Below are 20,371 nucleotides of genomic sequence, written 5' to 3' on the forward strand. Positions count from 1 at the left end.
TTTGAGAAAAAAGTCGAAATGTTGAGAAAAAAGTTGAAATGTCAAGGAAATAGTCAAAATTTTGTGAAAAAGGTCGAAATGTTGAGAAAAAAGTCGAAATGTCGAGATTAAAAAGGAAGAAAAAAGTAAAAAAAAGGGAAAAAAGGTCAAACATTTTTGAAACAGCTCCAGGAGCCACTAGGGCGACGTTAAAGAGATGCTTTAGAGCTCTAGAGCCGCGGGTTGCCGACCCCTGGTCTAGACTTAATGTTTCATGGTAGTCTGTTTTAAGCTCCCTTTATCACTGTGGCCTTCTTGGTCTTCCAAAAAAATTCCACTGCCCACACGATGGCTGAACATAAGTTTTAAAAGTCTTCCCCTTTGAACTCTTTGTGCTCATAGATCCTGCTTTTATTTGGTGAACGAAGGGAGAACGAGAGGAGAGTGCATCCATCCATTATCCATACCAAAGACTGGTGTAGCCCAGGTTCTAAAATGACTTCCCTTTAATATAAAAATTGTCCCTGTAAAATAATTAATTTTAATTGTGAAGTAAACAATTCATTGAACTCACTAAAAATCGTTAAAACAATTCATTTTATTTTGAAATAAATAATTAATTCAAGTTGATTTACAGGACTGTCTCAGAAAATTAGAATATTGTAATAAAGTTTTTTATTTTCTGTAATGCAAAAATGTCATACATTCTGGATTCATTACAAAACAACTGAAATATTGCAAGCCTTTTATTATTTTAATAATGCTGATCATGGCTTACAGCTTAAGAAAACTCAAATATCCTATTTCAAAAAATTTGAATATTCTGGGAATCTTAATCTTAAGCTGTAAGCCATAATCAGCAATATTGAAATAATAAAAGGCTTGCAATATTTCAGTTGATTTGTAATGAATCCAGAATGTATGAGATTTTTGTTTTTTTAATTGCGTTACAGAAAATAAAGAACTTTATCACAATGTTGTAATTTTCTGAGACAGTCCTGTATATGCACCAAAAACGATTAAAAGTGGTTAAAAACGTGTTTAAAATGATGAAGGGCTCTGTAGAACGGGCTTTCCAACTAGCCAATCAGTGAGCCGAGGTGATCAGCCCCGTAATTCCTCTTCCTGTCACTACTTCTGGTTTGCGGACATTCTCACGCTCGCTGCCTCGTGTACGGTTGATACATTCCGAGATAGAATCTGTTGTCATCCACTAGAGCAGCGTGAGAGACGGGATGATTTTGCCCATCTGGCGAAGTGAAATGCGGTAAAGTGCATTCATGCCTTGACTCAGCGGTCAGGTTTTTGGTGACATCGTTAAAAAGTGGTTGCAACTACATCCAACCATCTTTTGGAACACTTTCGGCTGGGTGCGTGTGAGGTTTCCGATTCCCAGATCCAGAGACTGTTTCCAGATCCGAAGAAACATAGGGTCAATCCCAATACACCCCCTACTTTCTACCACTAGCCCTAAAAATGAGTAGGGCCCTTGTAATGTTCCCTAGGGATTGGGACACCACACTACGTCACTGTGTGGTTTACGTTCGGGTACGTAAGTGACTGCGTAGTTACGTTTGCACATACGTCACACCAAATTAGGAAGCCGAGAGCTAAAAGCTGTTTTAATTTCCGCTGTAGCGCTGTTAATATGCCACTTTATTAAGTTTTAATATTTTTTCAGGCGTAAAAGTAAACATTAAGATCCCCAACCTGGGCTCAGTTTATCCAAATTAGTGTCCGACCGATCAGCCTTTTTTTCGATTATTTCGATCACCGATTAGGGGAAATCAAAAAGACCGATAGCCGATATCAGCCGATACGATTATTACCCTTTTTTACCTTTTTGGGAGAAAACAAATTTCAATACAAGAATTAATTTAAATGAATGGTGAGCAATTTATTGCTTTAACTAGACATTCTTAATACAAAAAGAAAATACAGTATTTCAAATGATCACATTAGATGCAACCCCCCCCCCCATCCCTCTTCTTTACACCAGCATTCCTCCATAATGATAAATAAAAACAAAGCTGCATGGGAGAACTTAAATAAGAGGAATCTTCATACTGTAACTCAAACTGTGTAAAGTGTAAACAATAAGTCAAAGAACACCACAAGTCAAACCCTCAGGTTCATAATATTATTGTTTATTTATTTATTGTGGAGTAAATGTCCAAAAATGCATGTTCTGGTCCTGGTTTTACCAGGTTCTACCAGGTTTTACCAGGATGAGCTGCTCTGAGCAGCAGGGGCCCCTTAGAGCACCTTTATATTCAATTGTAGGTGCAGGGACTGCAATGTTTAATCCTCTCCTCCTTTACTTTGCATCACTTTCATTTATTGTTAGAAATATGACGCCATGTCGTCTTGTTTGACTTTGTTTTGATGATAGTGAATGATTTCATGTGGCCACATTTAAGCAACACTAGGTGACGTTTCTCAGCTGTGGAAGAGAAAAGCCTGAATTATGGTTCCTCGTTAAATCGACGCAGAACCTACGCCGTACCATACGGCGTAGCCTACGGCGTACGGTACGCGGCGACGCGCGCTTACGCCGTAGCTCTGTGTTGGTGTAACGCGGGACCATAAATCAGCCTAAAGGCTCGGCTGCGCGTGTCGCGCTGAGCAGCTCCTCTGCTCTCCGGAGCCGTGCGAGGAGAAAACATCCCCTCCTGTCTTTACTAAACCGATTTGCTTTGAAAAGAGTCGCGTAACAACCGCGCGGATGAGCTCATGGCGCAAACAGGCCAAGTTTGGAAAAGTTAAAGCGAGCGGCGGTGCCGGACAGCAGCGCCGACACCTGCAGCTGGTCGGGGGCCAATGATAATGCACACACGACAGCACGTGACTGACATGTGTAACAGGGAGGGTGCGCTTGTTTTATGTCTTAGAGAAGGAGAGACGAGACGAGAGAGCGAGAAAAGCCTGTAATTTAATGGAAAAAAAAAAAAGTATAATAAAAAAAAAAAATTCAGGCGTGGCGGCTATGATTTAGCAGTGGCGGGCCGCCACTGCTAAATCCTCAAAATTGTAAATATAAGATATGCACTTTATGCAGCCGATTTTCTTAAAAAAAAAAAAATTGAAATTATTTTTTTTCGATTTTTTTGGGGGGGGGCCGATATCGATTATTAATAAAATTATGAATATCGAATTCGATAATCGGCCACCGATTATCGGTCGCCCACTAATCCAAATAATGCCTGTTAAGAAATTTGCTCCGAAGTTTTCGGGGGATATCTAGAGCCGCTGGCTCGGGAGCTGATTTATGGTTCCGCGTTACACCAACGCAGAGCTTACGGCGTAGGTTCTGCATTGGTGTAACGCGGAACCATAAATCGGCCTTTATTCTGGCGAGATCTGAAGATACAACGCAACAACAGGCAAGCAAGTGATTAAGTACATTCACTGAGTGAATATTATGAAAGTAAAATATATATTTCTCGCTAGAAATGTAATCAAAACATATTTTTATGCAGAAACTAACTCAAAATATTGATTTTATTCAATAAAAATTAGAACTGTCCGCCATGTTTTTTTGTTTGATATCAGTCTGCAAATGATGACGTAAAGCATTCTGGGAAATTTTTCTGGCCCTCAGACGCGAAGTCAGAATCTGAAATCCCTCGCTGTGAAGGGCTAGATTGATACCCCCTAGCCCTCGTTATGTCCACTAGCCCTAGATGCAAAGAGGAGTTGGGACACCACTACCCTCACGGGAACGTGCAAAATTTAGGGATAGTGCTGAAAAGTAGGACTAGGGGGGATTGGGACTGGGCCTTAGTCCCAGTGTGAACTGGGTGGCGAGCCGCATCGAACTACTGGTATTGATCCCTAGGAGTAAAGGATTTCATGAATCCCCCTCTCTCTCGGACTGTGTGGTAGGACAAGCATCTACACCGATACACTGACATTGAGAGGAAAAAAAAGGCCCCAACGCTAACAGAGGGTTTTTGTTTGTTGTTTTTGCCGGCTTTATTGTTTTAGTTTATTTTCATTGAATGTTTTTTTTTGTAATAAATTGTTGTATTTTCATTGTGTTGTTAGTTTGTAGTAACAAGTGCCACAAAAGGAAAAAAAGAAGAAAAAAAAACAGCAAACTATTGTTTCCTTTGTTATTATTGGTAATCAAAAATAAGGGCTCTTTCAAACTTTAAGTCTTCTGTTATTGGTCCAGCTATTATTATTGATTATTACCTACCTGTGCTCTGTTATTATACCGTAACAAGGGTTACTCTTGACTCTGGCAAGATTTGAATCTGATTTACTTCCGGAGCATGCAAGGGATCAGATGTTTACAACAAGGCAGATCACAGAAAAGTGACAAACAAGACAATATACAGAAGTGTGAGTAATTAAAACATTAGAACTGATGTAACAGCAGATTCTGGCCAAACGTGCCCTTGCAGATGTGGAAAAAACGTCTCATGTCCTCCACAAGCTGGAGCCTCCAGCGATTAAGCCCACTTCTCAGTCAGGTCATGAATACTTGAATACATGAAAGTGACTTGTATAGAATATCAAACCACGTAATATCAAGTATTTTAAATTCTTCCATCATACATGCATGCTCCTTCCTACTCAAGGTCATGGTGGTCTGCTGGAACCAATCTGATCTGTCTTTTCGCAAAAGGTAAAGTACACCCAGGAGCCGTGTGCATTCACGCTCACTCCTATAGTCAATTTAGCACCACCCATCTGCTTAGCATGTATGATTTTAGACTTTGGAAGGAATCCGTAGTACTCAAGGAAAACCCACGGAATCACAGGGATAACAGGCCAGCTGGGATCTGTAACCAGGAAGTATTTGTATGCATCATGCACATGCTGCATACTAGGGATGGGCGGTATGGACTAAAAAAATGATCACGATAATTTCTGGCATTTATCCCGATAACGATAAAAATGACGATAAAAAAAATACCAATTCAACTCCACCTTTTTAACTATAAATCTATCACCACATTCAGGCTTTGGAGCCAAAACACTGCTCTAAAAGATACTAAATACTACTAAACTACACAAATGGGAATTTATCTTTCTTTCTTTCTTTCTTTCAGGCTCACATCTTTCTTTCTTGCTCATTTCCTTCCTTCCTTCCTTCCTTCCTTCCTTCCTTCCTTCCTTCCTTCCTTCCTTCCTTCCTTCCTTCCTTCCTTCCTTCCTTCCTTCTTTCCTTGTTTTCTCCCTTCCTTCCTTCCTTCCTTCTTTCCTTGTTTTCTTCCTTCCTTCCTTCCTTCCTTCCTTCCTTCCTTCCTTCCTTCCTTCCTTCCTTGTTTTCTCCCTTCCTTCCTTCCTTCCTTCCTTCCTTCTTTCCTTGTTTTCTCCCTTCCTTCCTTCCTTCCTTCCTTCCTTCCTTCTTTCCTTGTTTTCTCCCTTCCTTCCTTCCTTCCTTCCTTCCTTCCTTCCTTCCTTCCTTCCTTCCTTCCTTGTTTTCTCCCTTCCTTCCTTCTTTCCTTGTTTTCTCCCTTCCTTCCTTCTTTCCTTCTTTCCTTGCTTCCTTCCTCCCTTCCTTCCTTCCTTCCTTCCTTCCTTCCTTCCTTCCTTCCTTCCTTGTTTTCTCCCTTCCTTCCTTCTTTCCTTGTTTCCTTCCTTCCTTCCTTCCTTCCTTCCTTCCTTCCTTCCTTCCTTCCTTCCTTCCTTCCTTCCTTCCTTCACGTACGTTGTGCGTGGATTTAACGCAGAACCATAAATCAGCTTTACACAAAAACGTCATCAACGGGAAATTATCATTTTTACAGCGAGATGACAAATTCTTACCGTGGGGAATTGTTTTGACGGTAAATCGTGAACGGTAAAATATCGCCCATCCCTACTGCATACACGCTTTCCTCTACATACATATGAACCTCTACTGTGCCCAAGCTCGTCTCTTCCAACTGTGCCGGAGATCTGGTTCTGTGCCATGTTTGACTCTGAAACGGAGCCCTCACACCACACAGATAAAACACACTTAAAGTGGCATTCATGCGTGAGCACAGTACAGACCGTCTGGTGTGAGTGCACCCTAAACAACCTCACGTGCTTGCCACGTAAACGACTGGAGATAAATCTCTAAAGTCCCACAGGAGGAACAGATGGATTTGGCTTCTAATGACTCACAATGGCCCAACGACACCTCATAAACTAGAAACCCCCACCAGTCAGAACTGACATTTTTCACATAAGAGGTAAAAGATCTTCAAGCAAAGAAGAGAAGTGCATTGGTCTGCTACTCAAGTGTTTCGGGAGCTTGATCGAAGAGAAGAACTCTTGCTTGTTTCTTGCTTGTTCATGTGGGGATATTGCCAAAGTTGTTTTGAACTGCTGTTTTACTAGTTTTACACTGCAAAAAACTCAAAATCTTACCAGGAATATTTGTCTTATTTCTAGTTAAAATGTGTCATTTTTAGTCAAAAAATCTCATTACACTTAAAACAAGAGTCATTACCAGAAAATAACTTATTTGACAATTTTCACCTGTTTCAAGTAGATTTTCACTTGAAATAAGTAGAAAAATCTGGAGGCTGATGCACACCTAAAAAAACTTGAAAAACAGGTGTGTTGGAGTTGGTAGGAGTGAACAAAGGATAACAGGTGAAAATTGTTGTTTTTTTCCAGTGATGAGTCTTGTTTTAAGTGTAATGAGATTTTTTGACTAAAAATGAGACATTTTAACTAGAAATAAGACAAATATTCTCGTTTTTGCAGTCTACATGTTGACTTTCAGTCAGTGCTGGGTTAAATGTTGGCAAAAATCTACTGTTCAAGTTTTAGTACCAAAAAATGCCATGGTTTGTAAATCGTACAGTGTGTATAACTCTGTTACCTGAAAAATGCTGAACCAGAAAACGCATCACATAGTGTCATCTGAAAGTTTAAAGGCTTCTTGTCTCTTACAGTCTCCTGGAGCCGAGCTAGAGCAGATTAATGAACTGTTGTTCAGCAGTCAGCCCTTTTAACCTCCATAGTCCCTCACCTGCCATCATGTAACCTGCGTCCTGCTAGATGAAGGATGACAGAGCGGCAAATCCTCTCGCTCCTTCATCGGCTGACCACCTGGGCCACAATTCCTGCTGCCAGAGGAACTTTGAGGCGGAAGGGACAATTTCAAGTTACAATCTCTTTGAAATGAAAAAAAAAACTACAACAATTTGGATGTGGCATTCAAGAAGTTGCTGGGGTGGGGCTTTGCTTTCTCACTTTCCTGCGTTGTCACCATGGACTGTATAAAAAGTACACAGCAAACCCCCTGGTGTCCTGGTTCGGAATAGAATTACTGTGCTCTGTAAAGGTCGCGACACACCAGCCTGACGGCCGACCGTCGGCAGAAAAGCAGCCGGGCTGAAAGTCGGCTCTCTAACTCATGAAGTTGTCAAAAGTTGGTCAGAGAAAATACACACGAACGCACCGACCAGACGCCGACTAGAGCGTGCACACGGCGTAATACCACCCCATAACGGCAGGAGGCGCTAATATGTGATGTTGCACCAAAACTAAAAGAAAAAAAAAACACTGGGAAACGACGGATCGCTCTAGTCTCGAGTTCTGAACTGGGCTCGGTGTTTTCACGTCTGAAAGAAGACAAGGAGGATGGAAAATGAGATGGATAATAATGAAAATATAATACAATAAAACACAATCCAAATGTAACTTATTTTAACCTTAACTCTGATTCGCTAGTCAAGGGCTACCACTCCACCAATCAGATTGGTCATAACGGCCGATGGACAGTGGTTGATTCTACATATCAAATCGGCCAAAATGAGCGCCGACGGACGACTGCACGGGACACACAACCCGACTAGAGGCACCGCCATCGCCCGACGGCATCCGATGGCCAATTAACGGGTTGGTGTGTTCCGGCCTTAAGGTTGTTTTTTACAAATCTACGGTGGCCGACAAGGGCCAAACGCACTGCAACGACCTAATGCGTCTCAGTTAAGGAAAACGGCTTCAAGTACAGAAACGATTCAAATTCACAAACTCAAAACAAGGTACAAAAAGAGGAACGTGGTGCAAATGAAAAAACGTGTTGCAAAAAACAAAGACAAATGCAGCTGTTCGGTCTCTCTCTACATCCCGTGTGTCTGTCCATTGAGCTGTTACGCTGAGAGCGCCCCCTGCAGGTTTGGAGCACTTCCTGTTGTAGTGACCGGTTATGAAGCGTTTTTCTTTTGAAGATGTTTCTTGTTTTATATCGTTTTGTGCTTTGCATCGTTTCTCTATTTGCAGCGCGTTTGATGATGCTGCATTTGTCTTTGTTTTTTGCAGCACGTTTTTTCATTTGCACCACGTTCCTCTTTTTGTACCTCGTTTTGAGTTTGTGAATTTGAATCGTTTCTGTACTTGAAGCCGTTTTCCTTAACTGAGACGCATTAGGCCGTTGCAGTGTGTATGGCCCTTGTCGGCCACCGTACGAATCAGAATGTAACGGATGCCTGTGCTAAGCACCACGTAGGTAAAAAGATGACAGCCTGCCATTGGCTACAGCTTATCAATCAAGAGATCCCATCCCTAATTATTCATAAGTATGTGGATTTTTAAACTTTTACCTGACGAAGTGTATAAAAATTCACCCCCAGTTCAGTTGTCCAAATCCATTTTTGGAACCAGGTTGTAAATATGTTTATTTCTTCTGCAAAGAAAAACATGTTAACACGAGGGTCGATGGAGATGGACTTGTTTTGGAGCCATCCCTGGTGCCCGGTTGAGAAACTGCAATTTTCCTCAAACTGGATTTGCGTCACAAAAGCAAGGCCCATGTAGCCCCCTGGTTGTCATGGTTATGTTTAGAAAAATGTACCTAGTAAACAGTTACACACTTTGATATTCATGAACTGCAGTTCTCGTGATTGTATGCGGATGTCACCACGCACAAACTAACAGCCTACAAATATTATCTAGAGGTTTTTAAGCCATATTGTGACACTGCAACACTGTGCATGTCTACAAACACATCTAGTTTGAGTTCATCATTCAGCTCAGATACAGACGAACTTTCATACTCACTAAAATGCATGCATTCTTTTTTTTTTTTTTTTAAACAATTTAGAAAAACCGAGGTACTCAAGAAGATAGAAAAATATAAAAAGCCTTTATTAAATCATGACTTTATAAAAGTTTAAAAATGCCAACATGTTTCGGCCATGAAGGCCTTCTTCAAGGCAGATAACAGAGACAAAAGGGATCTCCTTCAAGCAGCAGCTCTTTAAACACAGGTAAACAGTCACATGATCAGCTCAGGTGGTATCAATTAACCTGGTAGGAGCAAACAGGCACATCAATCAGATGCAGAGCAGAACAAACAACCAATGAGCATAAGTAGTAAAGAAAGGCACAAACAGCAATATAAACAATAAAAATACAAAAGACAACCAAAAATCTAAAGTTCTTAAGAAGAAACTCAAAAAATATATTATAAAGTAATATTTTTTAAGTGGTTTTAAGGCAAAAGAAAATGTTTAAATGTTTTAAAGCAGAAAGATTGATTAAATTATAAAAATGATTAAATTACAAAAATGTTTTAAGGACATTTTCTAAAGTTTTTAATCATTTGAAAGTAGACAAAATGTTTCAAAATAACTTTTAAGTACAAAAATATTCTTTAAAAATCACTAACAATACCTATAGTTACACAAAAAAAGGAAAAAGAAGACCAAAAATATATAGAAGGACTAATTAATCAAACAAAAGATAGACAATATGTGATATTAAACGGGGAGCAGGGCCGCCGCAAGGGGTGTGCGAACCGTGCGACCGCACGGGGCCTCGCGCCCCAGGGGGCCTCGCGCTATGGGCCGTTTTTTTTTTTTTTTTTTTCAGAATTTATTTTTTTTTCAAATTTTTTTTCGTTTTTTCCCCTTATAAATATAAACAGTCACGTTCCATTACAGACCTAAATGTGTACTAGTCTGTGCATATCAATAAATATATGTGCAATGATGCGCGTGTCTGTTGTTCAATACAACTGATCAGACCAAGCGCAGACACAAGGTGCTCTGATCCAGACGGTGGAGTTGGAACAAACTGTCACACAATGTCGAGAGAACAAGACAGATTCAGGAAATTTCCATCAGAGGATGAAAAAAGAAAAAAAGTAAAGAAAATGGAAGAGTTTAATGCCTCTCTCAAAGGCTCGTTTGATAAATTTGTTACAAAAATCACCGATCCGACCAGGTCTCAAGCAGCCGCGGGGCCCCGCGTCGAGGCAAGACCAGATGACGATGAGGCAGGGGATGGTATCCAGTATTTTGCTAATTGGAGCAAAAATTGCTAAAATTGTGCATATAGACACCCGAACCGACCCGAAAAACCCAAAAATTTCGAGGGCCCCCCCAGCCTTTCCGCACAGGGCCTCGCAAATCTCCCAGGCGGCTCTGACGGGGAGCCCCAACACTTACAAAAAAGGCGAGAAGTCCAGTTCACCATTCAGACCTGGGTAATGGGTAGCTTTCAATGTATAATGCATAATTTTTTTTTTTGGCTGGTAAAAATGGAAACTTCCATTCATCAGTCACAATTTTGGGGAATTTGTCTTTAGTCTAATTTCAGGTACTCTGTTTTTCTAGGTGGTGTCCAACAGAGCTGACATGGCCATTGGTTCTCTCACTATTAATGAAGAGAGGTCAGAGGTCGTCGAGTTCTCCGTCCCGTTTGTGGAGACCGGCATCAGCGTCATGGTTTCTCGCAGCAATGGCACCGTATCGCCATCTGCTTTTCTTGGTAAGATGTGATTTTGAATTACCTTCTTTACAATTGCAGCCATGAATATTATTCTACGCTACAGTTTCTTATTTGCAGAACATAGAAAAATGTTGGAACCCCGGTTCACCAACTTGGACGCAAGATTTGCTCTTGTCAACAATTTAGAGTATGGAAAGATTGACCTAGGACTGAGTTAGCTTGCACATACCAGAGTGGGAGATTTGTATAACAAACAGAATGTTCCTGCTGGGAAGGGGAAGGTGAGTTGAGCAGCATTGGGCCGGATGAGTAGATCAACCAACACACGGGGGAACGGAACAGACACTGTACTTACCAATCATGACAGCACAGCGGGGGATGTGGTTGGCACTTCAGTCTGCATGACGATCCTGACGGGTTATTGGAACTTCTGCAGAATAATTAGTTAGTCCTGACTTTCATATAGTGTCAGCAGAAAGGCTGCAGTGTTTTAAGTTATTTTGTGACTGTTCCTTAAGTTCTGCCAGACTTGGAGCAGTACATTAAATTAACCCTTGTACTGTCTTTGGGTCAGAAATGACCTAATTCTCCTGTTCCTTCTTTCCTCCTGCTCTCTCCTTCCTTCTTCCCTTCCTTCCTTCTTCCCTTCCTCTTTTATTTCTTCCTTCCTTCCTTCCTTCCTTCCTTCCTTCCTTCCTTCCTTCCTTCCTTCTTTCCTCCTGGCTCTTTTCTTCCTTCTTCCCTTCCTCTTTTCTTTCTTCCTTCCCTCCTTCCTTCTTTCCTTCCTTCCTTCCTTCCTTCTGCTCTCTCCTTCCTTATTCCCTCCCTTCCTTCCTTCCTTCCTTCCTTCCTTCCTTCCTTCATTCCTTTATTCCTTCCTTCTGCTCTCTCCTTCCTTCTTCCCTTCCTTCCTTCCTTCCTTCCTTCCTTCCTTCCTTCCTTCCTTCCTTCCTTCCTTCCTTCTGCTCTCGTCCTTCCTTCTTCCCTTCCTCTTTTCTCCCTTACTCTTTCCTTCCTTCCTTCCTTCCTTCCTCCTTCCTTCCTTCCTTCCTTCCTTCCTTCCTTCCTTCCTTCCTTCCTTCCTTCCTTCCTTCCTTCCTTCCATCCCTCCTTCCTTCCTTCTTTTTTCCTTCCTTCCTTCTTGCCTCCTGCTCTCTCCTTCCTTCTTCCCTTCCTCTTTTCTCCCTTACTCTTTCCTTCCTTCCTTCCTTCCTTCCTTCCTTCCTTCCTTCCTTCCTTCCTTCCTTCCTTCCTTCCTTCCTTCCTTCCTTCCATCCCTCCTTCCTTCCTTCTTTTTTCCTTCCTTCCTTCTTGCCTCCTGCTCTCTCCTTCCTTCTTCCCTTCCACTTTTCTCCCTTCTTCCTTCCTTCCTTCCTTCCTTCATTCCTTCCTTATTTTCTCCCTTCCTTCCATCCTTCTTTTCTTCCTTCCTTCCTTCCTTCTTCTCTTCCTCCTTCCTTGACCCAAAGACAGCACAAGGGTTAAGGTAAATAAAACATTAGTATGTAGGTAGTTCCTACCCTCCCCCTCTCTCCAGGTCTCCCTACAAGAACACACCCAATCATGAGCTCTCTCAAGTCTTTTAAATAAACCACACTCTCATTCATACACGTGAAATCAAAAATTGTTTGAGAGAAATTGAAAAATGTAATAAAAGTAAACATTTGGTGACCCGACCTCTCATTCAGTGGTGAATGTCCAGCAGTGAACGCTTGTTGGTTTCACATGAAGCAAAACGTCCTTACAGTTGAGTTTCTAGTTGGGGTCTATGAAAGCATGTTCCAAAATTAAACTTGGAACTTGGTGCGCTATGCTACTGCATTGTTTTGTTTCTGGTCATGAAAATCAAAAAATAACCTATTCTGCATTTAGCAACTGGCATGTTTGAGCAACGTGAAGAGCTGGAGGAAAGCGGTATTGCAGGTTTGTGTCTCTTAAGTAAATGCAACCCTAAAAAACGCGAGAGGAGATATAGTTATTGCAAAAAAGACGTCAGATATTCTATGTCTGTCATATGTTCGTGTACTACTCACCACTTCCTGTATAGTTACAATGCAAATACTGCATCATTTTCTCAGTACCAACTCCTAGCATACATCCTGCCGCGAGTGCGTGCAGTTCGCCTTGAAAGCCAATGGTTATGTTGCTGCGCTGACATCACATTTTGCTGGTGCAGTTACTGATGCACGAGGTGTAATCAGCCCATTACTGAGCAGACAGGGCCATAATAGAGCCCATGCACTATTACTGCCACTTTCACCGCTATTACTGGGGTTGTTATGATGAGACGGGATTGCATTAACACGGCCTTCTCTAATTTGTCATACATGCACACTGAACTCCTGAACTCCCTTGTGTTTTATAAGATATATATATATATATATATATTAGTGCTGGCCAACAATTAAAATTTTTAATTTGTATAATTATCTATGCAATTAATCTCACAATCGTTTTTCTCTAAAATTTCAAGAAAAATTGAAAGAAAACTGTATGCTGAGATCTAGGTAAAAAAGGGAAAATATTTAGTAGCATCCACAGGCTTTTATTTAACAGAAAGTGCATCATCAATATTTGCAGCCTCTACTGGGGCAAAAAGTAACATTGTGTCCGTTCTTGGAATGAATGTCAGAATGTAGCCTGGAACCAAAAAACCGAAGGTCTCTGTGCCCCAGGGTGCAAGAGCATTTTGGATGTTTTAGACAGTACTTAGAGGTAGAACATAAGCAATAACAAGCAATATCAAGTCAGCAACAGTAGGCAATACAGCAGGAAAAAGAAATAACAGCTGGTCAGATCTAAGGAAAAAAAAAAAAGTCTGGGTCGTGTTTTGCGAATGATACCTGAGGCTCGAAGAACTTCTATGGTAGCTGAATACTTTACTACAGTGGACACAGATCACTTGAGATGTGTCCACTGTGCCATCTGGGAGAGTTTTAAAAGTAAAATGTCCATTTGCTAACCTGTTTTGCTCCATGTTTGTTGCATGGATGTATTAATAAAAACTGGATGGGGCATCGAAAATGGCCGCCCATTCATTTCAATACAATTTGCTCACTCAGCGCATACGCTGAAAAAATCTCTGACTTCCGGGTTTACTTCCGCGTTATCGGGCCCATAGAGCATGCGCAGTTGAGTCACCTCCCATGATGCTCTGGGGCCTCCCATCATGCCCCGGGGCAATGACGCGAATATTAATATAATATGTATTAATATAATATATGAATTAATGTAAATTATTACATGTATAGTATTACATATATTATTAATGTATTGATATAATATAATTAGATAATATTTATTAATATAATACATCCGTGGAATGCACGGACACGGCTGTGACGTCAGCCGTGACGTCACGCCCAGAAAGAGACTTTTCTTTGACTTTTCTGGCCGTTATAAAACATTTTTGACGGATATAAAGTCCACGACTTAAAAATGTAGAATACAAAGATTTGCTTTGTGATTGCTTGCTGATTGAAAGACAGACGAGTAAACGAATCACAAACCAGGTTTTTTCTCAATACTCCGCCTCCCAGTCATTGTGACGGTTTTTTCGGCAAAAATAATATTTTTTCCTGCGTTAAGAATTTTTGTGTCAATACGGCAAGGAATTAACTCGTTAATTTGGCCCACATAAATATATATTTTGAATATATATTAATATCTCTACAATATGATTACATCAAACAGATTCACAAGTTATAATTACATCAGCTGAGTAAACTAGAGTTAGATCCGGCAACCTAGTTGTTAGTGACTTGATATATAGAACACCGTGCAGACGAGTATCAACCTAATATCATTACTGCTGGGGTGGAAAATATCTCTAAATCCACTTTATAGCCAAACGTTTTGCTAGAAGAGAAGCATTTATGCTTTAACATGACAAAGAAAACATAAACAAAACATTTTTAGTACACAGAATTATAGTTTGGTTCCTTTGGACTCAATTTTGATTTCCAGGTGACGGAACGAACAGACAGAAGAAACTGCCTCTGGATGCCGTTGGACAGTTATAAAAACCAATCAGAGAAGCAAAACATGTGATATTTGAGTGACAACCAGGCCAGTATGAGCAAAGTAAAGAAAAGCAAGCAAGCATCTCATTTTAGCTCTTCCCTTTTGTAGAGTATACACAGTGAATCATTGTGCTCCACATGTTGACATATTGGTGTTTATCCAGGCTTTGAACCGGGACGGTGAAGGGCTGGGGCCGCGGGGGCAGCGGGGGCAGCGCGGGGTTCACGGTCATTTCCAGACACTCTTTGCCACATGAGGGAGCCGGGATCAATCCAGCGACCTATAAGTTGGAGGGAAACTGTACGAATGCTGTTACTATTCAGTACAATCTTTTTGATCATAGACGTTATTAGAAGTTCTGCAGTTCTTGGTTGTTTCTTAATAGTGGTTTTTAGACCAAAAGTCCCCCTCTTCTCTGTGATCGGTTATTTTATTTGCCATAACGATTTGGCATTCGATATCTACATTTAGGTCAATATTTATTTTGTGAGACTGGAGTCGACTACGACACTATTCCCCTGCATATTCAGTGGTTGCCAAAGGAGTAAATATCAAGCATGTTTGATTTTCATGATTTGAGAGAGAAGTGAATTAATTACATTTGGATTATTTGCACCAGTAATTGATTGTGTGAAGTTTTTTTTTTTTTTTTCAGGCCTAAAATATGCTAAGTTGTATCCTAAACTTAGGTGTTAAACTTAGTTATCATAAGTATCTCATTAGTATCATAAATATGTTTTTAATTGTAATGCATAATAAAGCACACGTACACTACAAAAACTCAAAATCTTAACAAGAATATTTGTCTTATTTCTAGTTGAAATGTCTAATTTTTAGTAAAAAAAAATCTCATTACACTTAAGACAAGAGTCAATCATAGAAAAAACAACAATTTTCACCTGTTTCAAGTAGATTTTCACTTAAAATAAGTAGAAAATCTGTTCTACTTATTTCAAGTAAAAATCTACTTGAAACAGGTGAAAATTGTCAAATAAAGTTATGTTTCTGGTAATGACTCTTGTTTTAAGTGTAATGAGATTTTTTGACTAAAAATGAGACATTTTAACTAGAAATAAGACAAATATTCCTGGTAAGATTTTGAGTTTTTGCAGTGCACCTCGGTTTTGTAGTGCAGTGGTGCACTTGGAGGTGAATTATGAGATTTTATTTGAACAACTCCAGAAACAGGATCTGGTGAGCAGCTTTTACTTGAATTTGATGTTGTAAGCCTTTAAAAGGGGGACAGTAATGTGCAACACCAGCCTTGAGATCTGGTATAATACAGTACCATGCACTGTAATTCTCGTTATGCAAGATGCCTTTACTTCTAACCAGTTTGTCTCCAGCACGAGAAGTTTAGCTACTGGATTTGTTTCTCAGAGCAAAGCTACCAACACACTCCCTACATGGGAATTTCTCTGCATTAAAAAACTGGCCTCGACTGAGGTAAGACCTCATACATTTACAAATCTGCTTAGATTAATTCCATACATGTCCAAAAAGAAGGACAAATTAAAGCTTGCACAGGGGAAAGAGAATAATGAAAACAGGAGAAGAGAGGATAAAGACTGTGTGTAATGGTAAGAGATGGGGTTATACACTAGGAATGGCCGATATTTTACCGTTCACGATGTACCGTCAAGAAAAGTTCCCCACGGTAAAAATGTGTCATTTCGCGGTAAAAACGATAAATTCCCGTTGATGACCTTTTTGTGTAAAACTGATTTATGGTTCTACGTAAAAAACGTATAGGAAGGAAGGAAGGAAGGAAGGAAGGAAGGAAGGAAGGAAGGAAGGAAGGAAGGAAGGAAGGAAGGAAGGAAGGAAGGAAGGAAGGAAGGAAGGGAGGGAGGGAGGGAGGGAGGGAGGGAGGGAGGGAGGGAGGGAGGGAGGGAGGGAGGGAGGGAGGGAGGGAGGGAGGGAGGGAGGGAGGGAGGAAGGAAGGAAGGAAGGAAGGAAGGAAGGAAGGAAGGAAGGAAGGAAGGAAGGAAGGAAGGAAGGAAGGAAGGAAGGAAGGAAGGAAGGAAGGAAGGAAGGAAGGAGGGAGGGAGGGAGGGAGGGAGGGAGGGAGGGGCCTGAAAGAAAGAAGGATAAATTCCCGTTGATGACGTGTTTGTGTAACAAACATGGCGGAAGACGGATCTGAGAGCGAGGAGTCATTCCAGTTTTGCAGTACAGGTGTAACTCATTTAATTGGTTTTTATTAATTAAATGTAATTGGTGTAGTTTAGTAGCATTTAGTATCTTTTAGAGCAGTGATTTGGCTCCAAAGACTGAATGTGGTGATAGATTTATAGTTACAAAGGTGGAGTTGAATTGGTATTTTTTCTATCATCATTTTTATCGTTATCGGGTAGGGGTGTAACGGTACATGTATTTGTATTGAACCGTTCGGTATAGCGTGTTCGGTCCGGAACGGAGGCGTACCGAACGAGTTTCCACACGGACATATTAAGTAGAGGACCGCACGTTGTGGAGCAGAGCGCTGCTGCAGTTGCGCTCACACCGAGAAAGTATTAAGATTAAAGAAAAAAGCACTAACTAATGAAGAACTAAAGAGCTAAGCACATAATTGTGACAAGTCCAGTGTTTCCCCTACCATTGTTTAGGCCTGGCGGGGCCTGGCGGGGCCTGGCCAGGCCTAAAAAAAACAAAACAATGATCATTTACGTTTATGAGCGCCTCTGCAGCGCTGTTCTACAACGTGAGTCAACCTGCTTCGTTGCCTAGTAAAGCCTGAATTATGGTTCGGCGTTAAATCGACGTAGAGCCTACGCCGTAGGGTACGCAGTGACGTGCACCGAACGGCCGCTCGCTGCGTACCCTACGCCGTAGGATCTGCGTTGGTGTAACGCGGCACCATAAATCAGCCTTAACGACGCGAGTACCGCTGCTGAGAGCGCGGGCATATTATTATACATTATGGGATGTATAGAGTTTGTAGCCAGCCAACTATGGCGCCGGCCAAAAAAGAAAAAATATGGCGGGCGACAGACAACATGATATAAAGAAATGTTTCTGCAGGTCCGTGTGTTTGTGTTTGCATGTGACGCTGCAGGGAAGCATGAAGGAAAAAACCGCCCGACGACACACCAGGCGTCCGCGGGGTCCTAGCGCCGGCACACGTAGAGCCAATGTTATTTTGTGTGTGTGTAATAAACAACTAGCACGTTTATATTTTGCATTTTGTTTTCTTACTGTACCGAAAATGAACCGAACCGTGACCTCCAAACCGAGGTACGTACCGAACCGAGATTTTTGTGTACCATTACACCCCTATTATCGGGATAAATGCCAGAAATTATCGTGGTACATTTTTTAGTCCAAACCGCCCATCCCCACACACACACACACACACACACACACACACACACACACACACACACACACACACACACACACACACACACACACACACACAGACACACACACACAGTCTTGTCCTGATTTAATATAAACCCAAACACAAAAGACTAAGAGAGAGGCCGCTTGAGTGGCTTTTATAGAGAGAACAATCAAGCCATTTCAGATGTTCCTCAGATGTTTTAATCTGCTCAGTGGCTGGTTGACATGCTTCTCCGTGTGTGTCTGAGTGTGTGTGAGACAGAGAGAGAGCGAGAGAGCGTCGCATAAGCCCGATGAGAGCATACCCTGTAGCAAAAAATGACTTGTTAACATAGAGCAGTGTCTCAGACGAATACATTTTAAATCCTCCATCTGTGCTCAACTCGTAGTGTGAATTCTGCACACATTCAGCTGCAGTATATAGTATGTGTGTGTGTGTCTTTAAACCGTGAAACAAAGACCTACACAAATCTCTACATTAATAAGTACTTTACACACACAGTTTTATATTATAGCACGGCCATTTACTTGGTCTATTTCTCTGTGAGAAAGCAGCCAAAAGGAGCATTCTCCTTTTTAATTATGTTATATTTAGCTGGAAGTTATTATTTTAATGGCTACTCACACCAGACCAAATCCTTCCAACCCACAAGCTGAGTCTGCACTTGTAGCTCATTGAGTGTTTCGGTCTTTAAGGTGCAACAATTTAAAGACAATTCCTTCCTTAAGGGGTCAATTTCTCTCCTCACAGACCTGATCTTTTCCGTTTACGCCTTAAGAAATCTAATTCATATTTTCACAGTGGCAGAAGTACATTTATCCATCTGTCAGTGGAGATTTAGGAGACAGTGTGCGACACATCATGGTTGGATAGCTGTGCCGCTCCCAAGGCCGTTTTATCTTAACCCTTGGACTGTCTTCGGGTCGAGGAAGGAGGAAGGAAGGAAGGAAGGAAGGAAGGAAGGAAGGAAGGAAGGAAGGAAGGAAGGAAGGAAGGAAGGAAGGAAGGAAGGAAGGAAGGAAGGAAGGAAGGAAGGAAGGAAGGAAGGAAGGAAGGAAGGAAGGAAGGAAGGAAGGAAGGAAGGAAGGAAGGAAGGAAGGAAGGGAGAAAACAAGGAAAGAAGGGAGGAAGGGAAGAAGGAAGGAAGAATGAAAAGAATGGAAGGGAAGGAAGGAAGGAAGGAAGGAAGGAAGGGAGAAAAGAGGAAGGGAAGAAGGAAGGAAGGAAGTAAGGAAGGAAGGAAGGAAGGGAGAAAACGAGGAAAGAAGGAAGGAAGTGAGAAAATGAGGAAAGAAGGAAGGAAGGGAAGAAGGAAGGAAGAATGAAAAGAATGGAAGGGAAGGAAGGAAGGAAGGGAGAAAAGAGGAAGGGAAGAAGGAAGGAAGGAAGGAAGGAAGGAAGGAAGGAAACGAGGAAAGAAGGAAGGGAGAAAACAAGGAAAGAAGGGAGGAAGGAAGGGAGAAAACAAGGAAAGAAGGGAGGAAGGGAAGAAGGAAGGAAGAATGAAAAGAATGGAAGGGAAGGAAGGAAGGAAGGAAGGAAGGAAGGAAGGAAGGAAGGAAGGGAGAAAAGAGGAAGGGAAGAAGGAAGGAAGGAAGGAAGGAAGGAATGAAGGAAGGAAGGGAGAAAACGAGGAAAGAAGGAAGGAAGTGAGAAAATGAGGAAAGAAGGAAGGAAGGGAAGAAGGAAGGAAGAATGAAAAGAATGGAAGGGAAGGAAGGAAGGAAGGGAGAAAAGAGGAAGGGAAGAAGGAAGGAAGGAAGGAAGGACGGAAGGAAGGACGGAAGGAAGGAAGGGAGAAAATGAGGAAAGAAGGAAGGAAGGGAGGAAGGGAAGAAGGAAGGAAGAATGAAAAGGAAGGAAGGAAGGAGCAAATAAGGAAAGAAGGGAGAAGGAAGGAAGAAAGGAAGGGGGAAGGAAGAAAGGAATGAAGGGAGAAGGAAGGGAGAAAACAAGGAAAGAAGGAAGGAAGGAAGGGAGAAAAGAGGAAGGGAAGAAGGAAGGAAGGGAGAAAAGAGGAAGGGAAGAAGGAAGGAAGGGAGAAAAGAGGAAGGGAAGAAGGAAGGAGAATTAGGTCATTTTGACCCAAAGACAGTACACGGGTTAAGAAATCTAACTCATATTTTCACAGTGGCAGAAGTACATTTATCCATCTGTCAGTGGAGATTTAGGAGACAGTGTGCGACACATCATGGTTGGATAGCTGTGCCGCTCCCAAGGCCGTTTTATCTCCAATCTTCAGAGCTGGAGTGCAAGCGGCGACTCTGCGCGGCCGAGGTTGGAGGTGGTGGAGTCGGGGGCTGGGGAAATCTTCCCGTATGAGGATAATATGCTGAGGGGAAAAAATGGATGAAAGGG

General features: G+C 41.6%; 1 protein-coding gene across 1 annotated transcript in view; it reads left to right on the forward strand.

Annotated features, from left to right (window-relative positions):
- Nucleotides 1-20,371, forward strand: part of LOC133460922 (glutamate receptor ionotropic, NMDA 2D-like) — a 254,791-nt gene that overhangs the window by 141,758 nt on the left and 92,662 nt on the right. The window contains exon 11 of the mRNA XM_061741634.1: nucleotides 10,530-10,683. Coding sequence (XP_061597618.1) covers nucleotides 10,530-10,683 — 154 coding nt within the window. The remainder of the gene's footprint in view (nucleotides 1-10,529; nucleotides 10,684-20,371) is intronic.

Source organism: Cololabis saira, chromosome 15, assembly GCF_033807715.1.
Source record: "Cololabis saira isolate AMF1-May2022 chromosome 15, fColSai1.1, whole genome shotgun sequence".
Taxonomy (NCBI): Eukaryota; Metazoa; Chordata; class Actinopteri; order Beloniformes; family Belonidae; genus Cololabis; species Cololabis saira.